This window comes from Borostomias antarcticus (assembly GCF_949987555.1).
Source record: "Borostomias antarcticus genome assembly, chromosome: 3".
Lineage (NCBI taxonomy): Eukaryota > Metazoa > Chordata > Actinopteri > Stomiiformes > Stomiidae > Borostomias > Borostomias antarcticus.
Window position 1 is genome coordinate 2,331,940 of NC_140236.1, and position 12,500 is coordinate 2,344,439.

A 12,500-nucleotide genomic window follows, 5' to 3' on the forward strand; every position below is an offset into this window, starting at 1 on the left:
TAATAATAATAATAATAATAATAATAATAATTATTATTATTATTATTATTATTGTGTATTGTATTTGTTCTGTTGTTATTTATGTATTTGTGTGAACTCGTCAACACTGTAAATGAGGGAAACCTCATAAATAAAGGTGTGAAATGAAATGAAGAATCCAGGTGTACGGTTCCTCAACTTCCTTAATTGACGTTCTATACGATCTATACGCGTTCTCCAGACGGAACTTGTGGGGAACGTGGTTCCGATGTGTGAAATCCGTCCAGATGCGCGGGCACAGGGGGGAGGAACCCGCTGAGCAGTCTACAGAACATAACAAGGCCTAGGCTGGCACGCGGGCGCACGTACACCGCATTCCTTTACACGTAGGTCTACGCTCGTGTGTGTGTGTGTGTGTGTGTGTGCGCGCGTCGCCAAGTCGCGATTAATAGAGGACCCAGATTTCCAGGTCAGATAAAACAAGTTTCCCAACGAGAGCCCCCCATTCTCCCCAACACAAACACAGGATGTCCTTGATGGACACGCTGCTATTATCTAGCAAGCCAGCGAGAAAAAAACCCTCCAGGGGAAGTTATCAGCTCCCAGTGTGCAGGAACAATGCCCCAACTAAGTTTAGCAGCGCCGAGCGGTTTCGTGGGATAGCTCGCCTCGGATTTCGAAAAAGCGCACTATACCTCTCATTACTACCATCGTTCCTCGTCGTCGTAGTGATTTGTGGAGGCGGGGCGTGTTTGGGGACAGCCGAAACAATGTGGCTCGTTATCAAAGGCGAGCGATAACAGACTCCGTGTCTTACGGGCAAGGTGGAGGCAGTGTATGGAGGCGCCATTCGGTAAACAAAGGAAGAAATTGCACGAAAACCCTTGAGAAATAACATCACGGATCTGGAATGGTGGTAGGAGGGCTCTGTCAACGCTCTCGGACGCGTGGGAGAACAGACTTTTCACACGATACACGTCATGAAAATAAACAGATTAGATTATCTGCCACTCTAGTGCTCTCGGTGGACCTAATGCATTAACATTAAAGATAGATATATTGATTTTGATATAAGTGGTATATACATGATTGTTTCTGTACCCTTGCGTGTGTGCGTGCGCGTGTTTGCGTGTGTGCGCGTGTGTGTGGGCGCGTGTGTGTGTGCGTGTGTGTGTGCGCGTGTGTGGGCGCGTGTGTGTGTGTGTGTGTGCGCGTGTGTGTGTGTGTGCGTGTGCGTGTGTGTGTGTGTGTGTACCTGCGGGTGGAACAGGAGCGGCGACGGCCTCAGGTACTTCTCCTTCAGAGCGACCACAGGGTCCAGTAGCTTCCTCTTCTCCACCCTGCTGGACGGACAGCAAGGCAAAGGGTTACGTACCAAGGTCAAAGGTCAGAGGTCCGCACGGGGGGCGGTCCTGGATCGTGAGAGGGGGGTGGGGGGGGTTCTCTGGTCTACTCGGGTCAGAAATACCTGTATATGGGGTCCATGAAGAAGGGGGAGGGCTTGGCGTAGTGCAGCGAGGGTTGCTGGGTCTGCTGGGCCAGGGGGTTGTGGTGCTGGGGGAGCCCGGCCTGGAGCAGCGCCTGGGCGTGCTGGACCTGGGCGTGCAGGCGGGCGCCGGGGTGCTCCTCCTTGGCCGCCACGTCCTTCCCGACGCCGTAGATGTGGTTCTTGCGGTTCTGCGGTTCCGCCACCACCCCGTTGTGTCCGGCCCGGCTCCTGCTGCCGATGCTCAGGTCCAGAGGCTGCTCCTCGCCGCCGGGGAGGGGGAGGGGCCCGCCGCCGCTGGGAGGGGCGGGCTTCGTCGGGGTGGGAGGGGCCGCCTTGGCCTCTTTGAACTTGTTGGTGAGGTCGAAGGGCGATTCGGCGGCGGGGGCGGCCGCCATTTTGAGCAGCTGCTCGCGGGGCGACTTGGGCTCGGACTTGAAGAAGATGCCGGGGTTGAGGGCGCTCCGGTCCGTGGGGAAGGGGTAGAGGGCGTGGGGGAAGTTGGGCAGGAACTGGAAGGGGAACATGGAATGGTACGGTAGCGGGCCCATCTTCTTCTCCTGCAGGCCCATTAGACCCGGTCCGAAGTACTTCTCGGCGATGGAGGCGATGGCCTTGATGGAGTCGTTGGCGCCGGTGGGCGGTAGCGCCTGTTCGTCCGGCGGCGGGAAGAAGGAATGCTGGGAGAAGAAGGGGCGGTCGCACGCCAGGTTCCCCGAGCTCGACACGGCCGAGACCGACCCGCTGCTCACGTCGTCCGCCCGGCCCGCCTCCTGCCCCGCCCCCGTCGCCGCCCCCGCCGACGCCACGCCCGACGCCTTCCTCCGCTTGCCGCTGCGCTCGCGCTCGCTCTCGCCGTCACTGTCCAGGTCGGAGCCCGAGGCCGTGCCGGTGGTGGTGTCCAGGTCCGTGCCGCTGGTGGTGTTGACGTCTTCCAGGTCGCTGCCGTCCGAGAGGTCGGCCATCTTGCCCTTGGCCTTGCCCTCGCCGTAGGGGGACAGATCCAGCTTGGCCTCCCTCTCCTTGTCGTCCGATTGGCCGCCGCCGTTGTTGGCGTTCACGGAGCCCGCCAGGGACAGCCCAGGGGCGTCCATCGGGCTCCGGGGCACCTTGCCGTCATGCCCCCCGCCGCCCCCTAGGGGGCTCTTCAGCAGCGCGCTGGGCGGCAGTAACGGCGGCCGGGGGTACAGCGACGTGGGGAAGATCCCCGGGAAGCCGTGCGATAGCGAGGGGAACCCCGGGTGCCCGGGGGAGAAGGGCAGCCCGGCGTGGGGGTGAGGTCTGGTGGAGAAGTAGTCGGCGAAACCCAGACCCGAGTGGGCGGGTAGGTGGGGGTGGAGGGACTTGGACTTGGCCATTATGGGACTTGAACTCATGGGGATGCCCGGGGTGAACATCCCCCCCGGACCGCCGTAATGGTTCTTGCCCTCGCAGAAGCGCCGGTGCTTGTTGAGGGAGGAGGTAGTGCTGAACATCTGCCCGCAGTCCTTGCACTTGATCTGAGTGCGGCAGTCGGCGTGCATGCGCTTGTGGCGGCAGAGGTTGGAGAACTGTGTGTAGGACTTGTGGCACACTTCGCCTGGGGGGACAGGACACAGCCCACAAGGGCCTGGTTAAGCCCATTTAAACACTGTCACTAACTCTGGGTACCGGATCAACAAGCCACACAAAATATAGACATATATTTAATAGACTTGCATCTAAATTAGACTTGCATGTTACTGGCAACAAACATTACATTACGTCACTGATTGAATAGCGAACATTGTGTCGTTTGCACGGTATGTGCGCAACAGGAAGCAACATTCCTTCGGCGTCCTTCTATGGGGATTCGGAGCAGACCTCCATCCGGGGGCTTCTACTGTGTTCTACTGTGTTCTACTGCACCCTCGGCGCCCAGGCCTGGTCACCTGCGTGCTCACACTTACAGATGAAGGGTTTCACACTGCTGTGGATGTGCTTGTGCTGCTTGAGGCCCGAGGAGGTGGCGAAGGTCTTGCCACACTCGGGGCAGGTGTGGGCGCGCGCCCCTACGTGCTGGGAGCGGATGTGGCGCTGCAGGTTGCTGGGGTCGGTGAACACCTGGAGGGGTCAGGGGTTCAAGTTTACACGGACGTACGCAAACACACACACGTATGTATGTATGTGCACACACAGATTTACGCAGCAGTTATTGACAGTTGAGTGGCGCCATCTATCCACTGTGTGTTGACGCTTCTGTAGAAAACCTATTTTATCTTTATCGCGGGACTTTAGACAGAATCTGTCCCTCAGCTAGAAGCGACTAGCCTGATGAAGGATTCGGTGAAACATTTTTCGCCGATCGCTAGTAAAAGTAGACTTGGCATCGCAACAGATTGAATGATGGCGAAATTGTGCAGTGGAGCCACACTGTACCTCCACACAAACAAACTACCGCCATAAGAACGGCGTTACAGTAAGACCAAAAATAAAGCACTACTCATTCGCTTCAAGTCCCCAAAGTGGCTGTTTTCGCTCTCGAATTGAACAATGTGGTGCAAAGCTGAAGCCTGTGTGTTGTGTGGACAACTTACGTGGTGTGTGTGCTGTACCTTATCACAGTTCTCACACTCGAATCGCTTGCCGCTGTCATGTGACATCTGGTGGCGGATGAGGTTGGACTTCCAGTTGAAGGCCTTGGGGCACTGGTCACACTTGTACTCTCGCTCTTCTGTGTGTATGATCATGTGCTGACCCAGACTAGGGGACAGGGAAGAGGGCAAACGTCCGTCACCAGGGCCGGCCGGTAGATGATCAAGGTAGCGGAGTCGCTAGTTGAATTGTATGAAGACTGTGGTCAAGTTTGGAATTGTGTGAGTGTGTGTGTGTGTGTGTGTTGGTGGTTTCACCTGTACTCGTTGGGGAATATCTTCTCGCAGTCTTTGCATTCGTGGACGGCCTCGTCGCTGTCCTCGCGCTCCTGCTTGAAGTCCTCGCTGAGCGTGTCGTAGAGGGAGGCGGAGCTTGAGCACGAGTACTTCTGATGGCGCCGCAGCTCCAGCGCCGAGGTGAAGAGCTCGTCACAGTCGTCACAGCGGTACATCTGCTCATCTGCACACACACACACACACACACGCACAGGGACACGGGAGGCTGTTACAAACCAACAGTGCAACTGTGCAGTGGTCAGTGCAACTGTGTTTGATAACTTGCCCTACAACTGATTCTTGCTGTGAAAGTATGTCTGTTGTTATGTTTCCTTTATTGCTGTAACTTTGTTTCTGCTGCCTTCTTGGCCGGATCGCTCTTGAAAAAGAGATTTTAATCTCAATGATGCCTATGTGGTTAAATAAAGGATTTGATTGATTGATTGACGATATGAAACCAGCAAACATGCAGCCAGAGAACTAATGTACGCACCTAAGAACTACACATTTTTCCACAGCTTTTCCTCAGCTTCTCTCGTCAGGGTAGAGAAACGGATACTCTTCTGTGTGAGAACATTTAGTTTGCAATAAAAATCAATCCGCTAGCGCACCTCTCACTGAGCCGGCTAAGTCTAATCAGGCCGACACTCAAACAGTTAGAACAACACCGCTCCAATTGGCATTCTCATAAAACGTAAAATCAATTAGCAGTAAAATAAAGTCTGGACTTCATTAACATGGCTAATTGGTTGTTAGGCCTGCCAAGGGCCAGAGTTGAGAGGGTCTAATGGTTCTCTGGGGAAACAATACGGGCTGGTCTTCCTTTTCTAGGCCGATAACCTTAACAATACTCCTCACAACCAAGGTCAAATGAATAGAGCGTTCCAGCCAGGTTCCTGAGTCCGACGCCAAGTTCAACAGCTTAGGGAAAGCCCAGTGGAGGTTAGGTGTGCGTGTGTGTATGTGTGTGTGTGTGTGTGTGTGTGTGTGTGTGTGTGTGTGTGTTCCACAGAGAGGGGAAAGCGGAGGACGCCGTGGCGCCCGTCCCATGATGCTTTGCGCTCAGGCCTCGTGCGCCCGGTGTACCGTGACCCAAGTGGGCACCGCATGCGCCGACCCCGGCGCCCCCAGCGCCCCACCCTCCCAAACAATCAGTCATTTCAAACTCGGCTGAAAGAGTTTATCCAATATGACTTACAGGTCACGGCTCGCGTGGTCTCTTCTGTACATATCCATTTATTCGACTGAAACATGTCTGACTCACTAAAGAAAAGAGCGCAAGTGTAGCAACAGCGGTGTCCAAGCGGGATTTAAATAAATGGCCCTCTGGCCACCATAGGCCATTACTTCTAGCTGAACTTAAATGTTCTTCGGTGAATGCAGCTGCCACCAATTGCACATATTTCATCGAGAGTGAGTGTTTTACAGTGAGAGAGCTGGTTATGTTCCACTCTAGCATAAAAACCACCTCAGTGCCCAGATATTTTTATGCATCACCTTGACATGTTTACATGTTTCCATGAAAAGGTTTATAAAGGCCTTATTAATGCTTTATTACATGCAGGCGGGCTTTGTCAAATCAAACCAAACTTTATTTGAAGGGACGAAAGACATGTTGCTTCTAAAGCAGGAACACAGAAACCTGTCCTGGTTTTTTTTTCTTGGCTGTCTTTTGACAAAAAGGGGGCACGGTTTCAAGAACGCCAGCGTCACGCTGGAGGAGGAACGCCGAGAGGTCAGAGTGGATTTAGCGGCTCGATGGCGGGTCTTGGCTGGACCGCGCCAGGTAGAGCAGCTGGACCCCCCCTCCGAGGCCCAGAACAACCATTTGGTCCCATTATCTATGGGTTCCATCAGTAACACTCCATCAGTATGTGTGTGTGTGTGTGTGTGTGTGTGTGTGTGTTGAGGTACTCATAAATGGGAGACTAATGGCTCTCTGAGAGAAGAAGGGGAACACAATTATGTGCAGTTTAGCGTCTAATCTGGGAGCATGGGTGAGATCTCAGGGGACTCCTCAGACCCACTCCAAATTCCTGCTTCGATAAGCCAGACGAGCACCTCGCCGCCAAGCACCCCCCCCCCCCCCCCGACTCCCCCCCGACGCTCTCCCAGACACACTCACCCCTGCACACACACACACACGCACATGCACGGACACACACACACACTCACACACATGCACGCAGACACACACACACACACACACATGCACGCAGACACACACTCATGCACACAGACACACACTCATGCACACACACACGCATGCACGCAGACACACACACGCAGACACACACACACACACAGACACACTCATGCACACACACACACACGCACGCAGACACACACGCATGCACGCAGACACACACACGCACGCAGACACACACACGCACGCACGCAGACACACACACACACACTCACGCATGTAGACACACACATACACGCACACACACACACACTCACGCATGCAGACACACACGCACGCAGACACACACACACACACAGACACGCACGCAGACACACACACGCAGACACACACACACACACACACTCTCTCTCTGTCTCTACTCATTCCGTCCTGCCCTCTCAACCTCTTGTGCTCCTTCTCTGTCTTTCACACTCTCTTGAGCCGCCTCACTCTTTTAGTTTTCCCTTCTTTTTTTAAAAAGTGAGTCTCTTTTCTGTCTGTTCTCTGATCCCCTTCCGCTCTGCTCTCCTGGCAAACACATCTTAGGAAATCTATCTTTCTGAGAAAACGTTTTGTGTGATTCAGAAAATATCTCAGACTCACAAATACCTAGTTCTGTCCCAACCATCAGGAACACGAAACACAACAGAACAATGTTAACCGACAACCCCACTTCACAACAATGAGACCAAGATGTTGGAAATCAACTGGGCCCCTATTCTGATTAAGCAAACTTTGAAAACCTTGATCAAAATCAAATACCTGGATCAAAGCTGGTGTAAGACATAGCATATTGGCTTTATTCTCTTTGACATCTAGTCCATGACAAAAAATCTACATCATGGCTAAAATCTATTCATTCTAAAATCTATTCAGTTTGAAATCTATTCAGTCTAAAATCTATTCTCCCAAATGAATTGGTTATTGAGGTAAGGGAGTGGCTACCTTATACATTAGACATGTGCAGATCCCTGGACTGTGTCAATCCATTAAACCTGGTGCTGTATTCTCTTCAAAGCCGAGTTTCAATAATATTGAAGCAATTATTATTCAGAAAATGGTGAATGAACCATATCGAAATTGATGTGGGCTATTTTGAAATCAAATCACAAGCAGTGTTTCAGCCCCAAAAAAAAACTTACTGCAAAAACGTTTTATTCCACTGATAATAGGCCTACAGTGAAACAAACTGTCATAATAATGCCTTCAGCCAATACCCTAACAGTCTAAATTGTCATTATAATTCTAATGTGAAAGATTGACCGAACATCACGAAATATTAGATTCTGAATTAAAAAAATATATAGTCAAGCATTCTATTACAGGCAAAACGCAAACAGTAAAAAACAGCAATCTAGTAGAATAATTAAAGCAAAGCACCCCAAAAATGATTTTATGTCAATCACCAAAGCGTGGAGCTTGATCTAAATATCAGAGCAGTGAAATGAAGCTATGTTTGCAGTGAGAGGTCGTGTTGTAGCATGCGGGCCCGCGGGGTTACGGCTGCGCGGACAACAACACGCGGTGGTTGAGTGTGTTTAAAATGGGCGCTAATGATGCGCATTCATCTTACCTTCTAAGTTCGGGGCCATCGATCCCTCGTGGAAGATCCCGTCCTTCATATACACGAGCAGCTCCTCCCCTACTTCAATATCCCTAATAGCTTTATAATAAATCTGCAAAAGAGAGAAGTGGGGAGAAGAAGTGGGTTAGGGTTCACTCTTATGACTGGTTAGACAATATTTAGATTAAATATAGGCCAATATAAATAAAGCTATTTGTGTTTGAGGTCAAGTCCTAAATAGGAGAATGCATCCTCTGCGATTTACTCTAATCAAGTAATTGTCTGATAACGTCAGTTTATCATTATAAGCTTTTTATTTACATTGGGCCAAACCTACCAATGGCATTATCTCTAATAATTTTGCCAAAATTGAAAATAGACCAATGTAACTAAAATGTCTGTAATTGATAGTCTGAATAGCCTAATGCAGCTTAATTTTCATTAGGATACAGTATCCAACTCTACTCTATATGCTACAATGGGCCTTGTATAGCCTGTAGGCTACTGTAGCCTTCATTTTTAATATTGTCTGCTATTCTGACGTTAACTTACTAGACTGGTAAAAACATATGACTGTACTGCCGATTCGCAGACATTAAATATCGAAATTACAAATCGTAGACCTATAGAAGCCATGAGCTTAGCTTTACAATAAAAGGTAAAAGGAAAAATGTCTACACAATTAAATACCGTCGTTATCACACAGCCTATAAAATATATTGAATCCATCTGTTTCTAGACTACAAGCAATTATTTCGGCGAGCATAAACCTTCACTTGAAAAAAAGAATGAAAGTAGGCCTTCAGATTGTGACCAGGTGCGATTGTGAAGATAAAAAGCAGAAAGCCTGTCTGGTGGGCTGGTTAAACGCACAGCACCGTCAGCGAAGAGGGGAAATTAACTCGTTCTACATAACAGTGTGACTACAATGAACTTGATTTATCACAAAATATAGGGTGCAATGAACGTTTTTGTAGCCTATTTAACATCTAGGTAAATGAAGAGATTTAAGACATTACCCTGTGAGGCCCTAATTCACTTGGGTTGAAAAAAACATGTGGATTAATACACATTAATACAAATATTTAACTGAATAGCAAATCAAATGTGGCTGAATTTTGAACAAAACGAGAAAGACCAACAATAAGCAATGTACTATGATGCATATGAAACCAACTCTACCAAGCAGCCTGCAATGTCCTTTGAGGACACATGGGGGCGCTCACTACTAAATTAGAAACAGGTAGCGCACACAGTCACAGTCAAAGTCACACACACACACACACACACACAAACGCGCGCGCGCACACACACGCACACACCAACACACACACAGAAAAAGGACCGCAAAAAAACTACACTAACTGCATCAAGACTTCGGCCTTATCGGCCTTATGCGATGTTGTCAACAAGGTGTGTTGCAGATTGGGTCAAAAAGGCTACGGCAAAATAAAAATAAGCAAAATAAAATATTCCAATAATTAGGCTATTCAATCAAACTAGTTAATAATACGTATCATTATTAGCACGTTATTATGATGATATTATTATAATTATTGTTATTATTATGCTACTATTGTTATTATTAACCTGATAGTAGACTACACACAAGCCTCACATTTTATCTGACCTTTCTGTCTTCCGTGAGTTGATAGAGTTGAGAAAGTTGCGCGGCGGATCTTAGAGCCTCCAGTTGCAATAGCACTTCTGTCCCGGTGGAGTTGGCAACACAACCCATAGTATCTGAGACCGGGGTCTGGGGCGGCAGGGCCGGGGAGAGGGAGACGCGTCCCCGGCAGGGAGGCAGGCAGGAGGCAGGAGGGTCCCTAGCTCCAGCCGATGCTTCCACTCTCTAGTCAGTCTGAGCGCGTCTTTGATGATGAGGTGATGGTCGAGCTCTCATTAGTGATTCCCTATTGCCGAACTCACCCGACGGCCACTCCTCCCTGCTTATCTCCAACCAGAGGGTTGACTGATCTGAGGAGACCCCTCCCCGCATGTCCGTCCCCGCGCTGGCCGCTAGATTAATCTATTATTGATGGAAATAATGTATCTAGCGTGGTCAAATACTTTCAAAACACACACACAGACACAGACACACACACACACACACACACACACACACACACACACACACACACACACACACACGCCAGCGCGCGCGCGCCTGCGATTAAAACGGTGGGGTCTCGCGCGCCGTAGTAAGTGTTTTTAAAAGTCTCTCTGAACAAACGCTGAGCAATGTGTTTTAGTTTATGCTTTTAAACAAGATCCGTACACCTGTTTTTACTTCTTATCTTTCACCAGATGCCCTTCACGGTTTGTGCACGTGCGTACACATATTTGTGCCAACAAACCCAAACAATTACATGAAACATTTGGATACGCTCAGAATAAGTGGTATCAAACCTACTTCGTTATTACACCTAGGCTACAAGTCATGCAGAATCGAATACATTATCTAACTGAGACGTGTAAGTAGTGTTTTATCAATCTCACTCTAGCACCAAATTAGGGTACCTCTATAGGTATAGAAATGAAATAGAAATGCAACCAACAGTAACTGTTGCAGCTACCAAATACATTTTAAATTAAGTAGCCCATAGCCTATACAACGCCAAATTGGTTATTTCACACGTTCTTACGTTTTGTTTATTTGACAGAATTGTCATTGCACTGTACTTTATCCAGATATAATAAAACCAGCATTTTTAATGGAATCATAAATATAATGCATTTCACTGTAACACTATGGAAACAAACGCGTTTTGTTTCCCAGGAAATCTTTTCAAATCAAATTTATTTCTATGTATCTTTATACATGTACTAATAAATGTATCTTTAGACATTGTTTTACGTGAGATAGCATTTTAAACCGCCCTATACTTAGGCTACAGAACAGACAAGCCTTTAGGCTACATCTTACAAGCATACAAAGCAAACAAATGAACAAATCCTTGAAAAAAAAAAACATTTGACAAAAGTCTCGCAGTCAAAGCAATCAAGACGGTTTCCTTTAGAAATATCCTCTCGACTCTCCCTACGGGCTGCGCAGCTGGGCCTGGTCTCGGCCTGTCTTCTCCGGACGTCTGTGGGACGTCTGTGTGATGTATATGAGACGTCTCTCTCTACAGTACGGGTCTGACAGCGTTCAGACATGTCCTGACCTCTCCACGTCTCTTTCGAGTGTCCAGGGGACAGATGTGTCATCCATCAATGCCAGCTATAAGGACTAGCATAATCCCCCACTGTCCCCTCACACACGCGGGCGCGCGCTAACACACACGCACGCACACACACCCACACACACACACGCACACACACGCATACGCACACACACACACACACACACACACACATACACACACACACACACACACACACACACACACACACACACACACACAAACAGCCTATTTATCCCCAGAGTGTGTGATCAATCTGGAGAAGAGGAGATCAAACAGCGTTGGGGGGCCCGTTCACTCCAGACACAAAAGGCCGGGGACCGTGTGACAAGAGGGTGGACAGGGTTCAGCTCGTCTGGGCTGAGAGCGGGGGTCTCCTTCAGCCCCTCTCTCCTATTGAGACAACATGGCTCTCTGTCTGAGCGCAAGCTTTGGGCTACGTGGAGGAACACACTCGCTCTTTGTGATCCTGCATTACGGGAGTAAAAACATGCTAACAAACAGGCTATGTACCTCAGACTCTGTCCTCTCCAGCAACACACACACAGGAACTAGACTTCCCTCATTTGTGGAATCTGGTAGGGAACTCGCTACTGATTCAGAATGAATTTGCAATCTGGATTTTGTGGTTGATGCGAATGTGTACGGGTGTTATCATGTGTCGATATGTATGTGGAGGTGTGTGTCTGTGTGTATGTATGAGGTAGAGATGGTGAGTGTGTGTGTGTGTGTGTGTGTGTTTTCTCAGTGACCAGCAGAAGGAGTTGGCAGGGACTCACTGGTACTTGTGTTGTTATGACAAACGACTTGAGAGCATCTTGAGAGATGAGAGCCGTGGGGGTCGGAGGTTAATGTTCTGTCTGAACACAGCGGTCGGTAGAGGAAGCCCCTGGAACTCACACCTCCCTATCTGGACCGGCCCGCAAAACACCTCCCTATCTGGACCGGCCCGCAAAACACCTCCCTATCTGGACCGGACCGCAAAACACCTCCCTATCTGGACCGGCCCGCAAAACACCTCCCTATCTGGACCGGCCCGCAAAACACCTCCCTATCTGGACCGGCCCGCAAAACACCTCCCTATCTGGACCGGCCCGCAAAACACCCTCAACATTATTAAGGACTCATCTCCGGCCGACAGGTAAGAGATGTGACAAATAAGCTGAGACAAGGTCATTATCGACAACCATCAAATAATTTGCAATTCTGT

The 12,500-nt window shown here is 49.3% G+C and overlaps 1 protein-coding gene across 1 annotated transcript in view; it reads right to left on the minus strand.

The window, feature by feature from the left end:
• prdm16 (PR domain containing 16) overlaps positions 1–12,500 on the minus strand; it is a gene marked incomplete at both ends in the record, with an annotated part of 28,123 nt that overhangs the window by 12,713 nt on the left and 2,910 nt on the right. The window contains 6 exons of the mRNA XM_084436231.1: positions 1,235–1,322; positions 1,448–3,044; positions 3,394–3,547; positions 4,021–4,186; positions 4,336–4,537; positions 8,115–8,217. Coding sequence (XP_084292357.1) covers positions 1,235–1,322; positions 1,448–3,044; positions 3,394–3,547; positions 4,021–4,186; positions 4,336–4,537; positions 8,115–8,217 — 2,310 coding nt within the window. The remainder of the gene's footprint in view (positions 1–1,234; positions 1,323–1,447; positions 3,045–3,393; positions 3,548–4,020; positions 4,187–4,335; positions 4,538–8,114; positions 8,218–12,500) is intronic.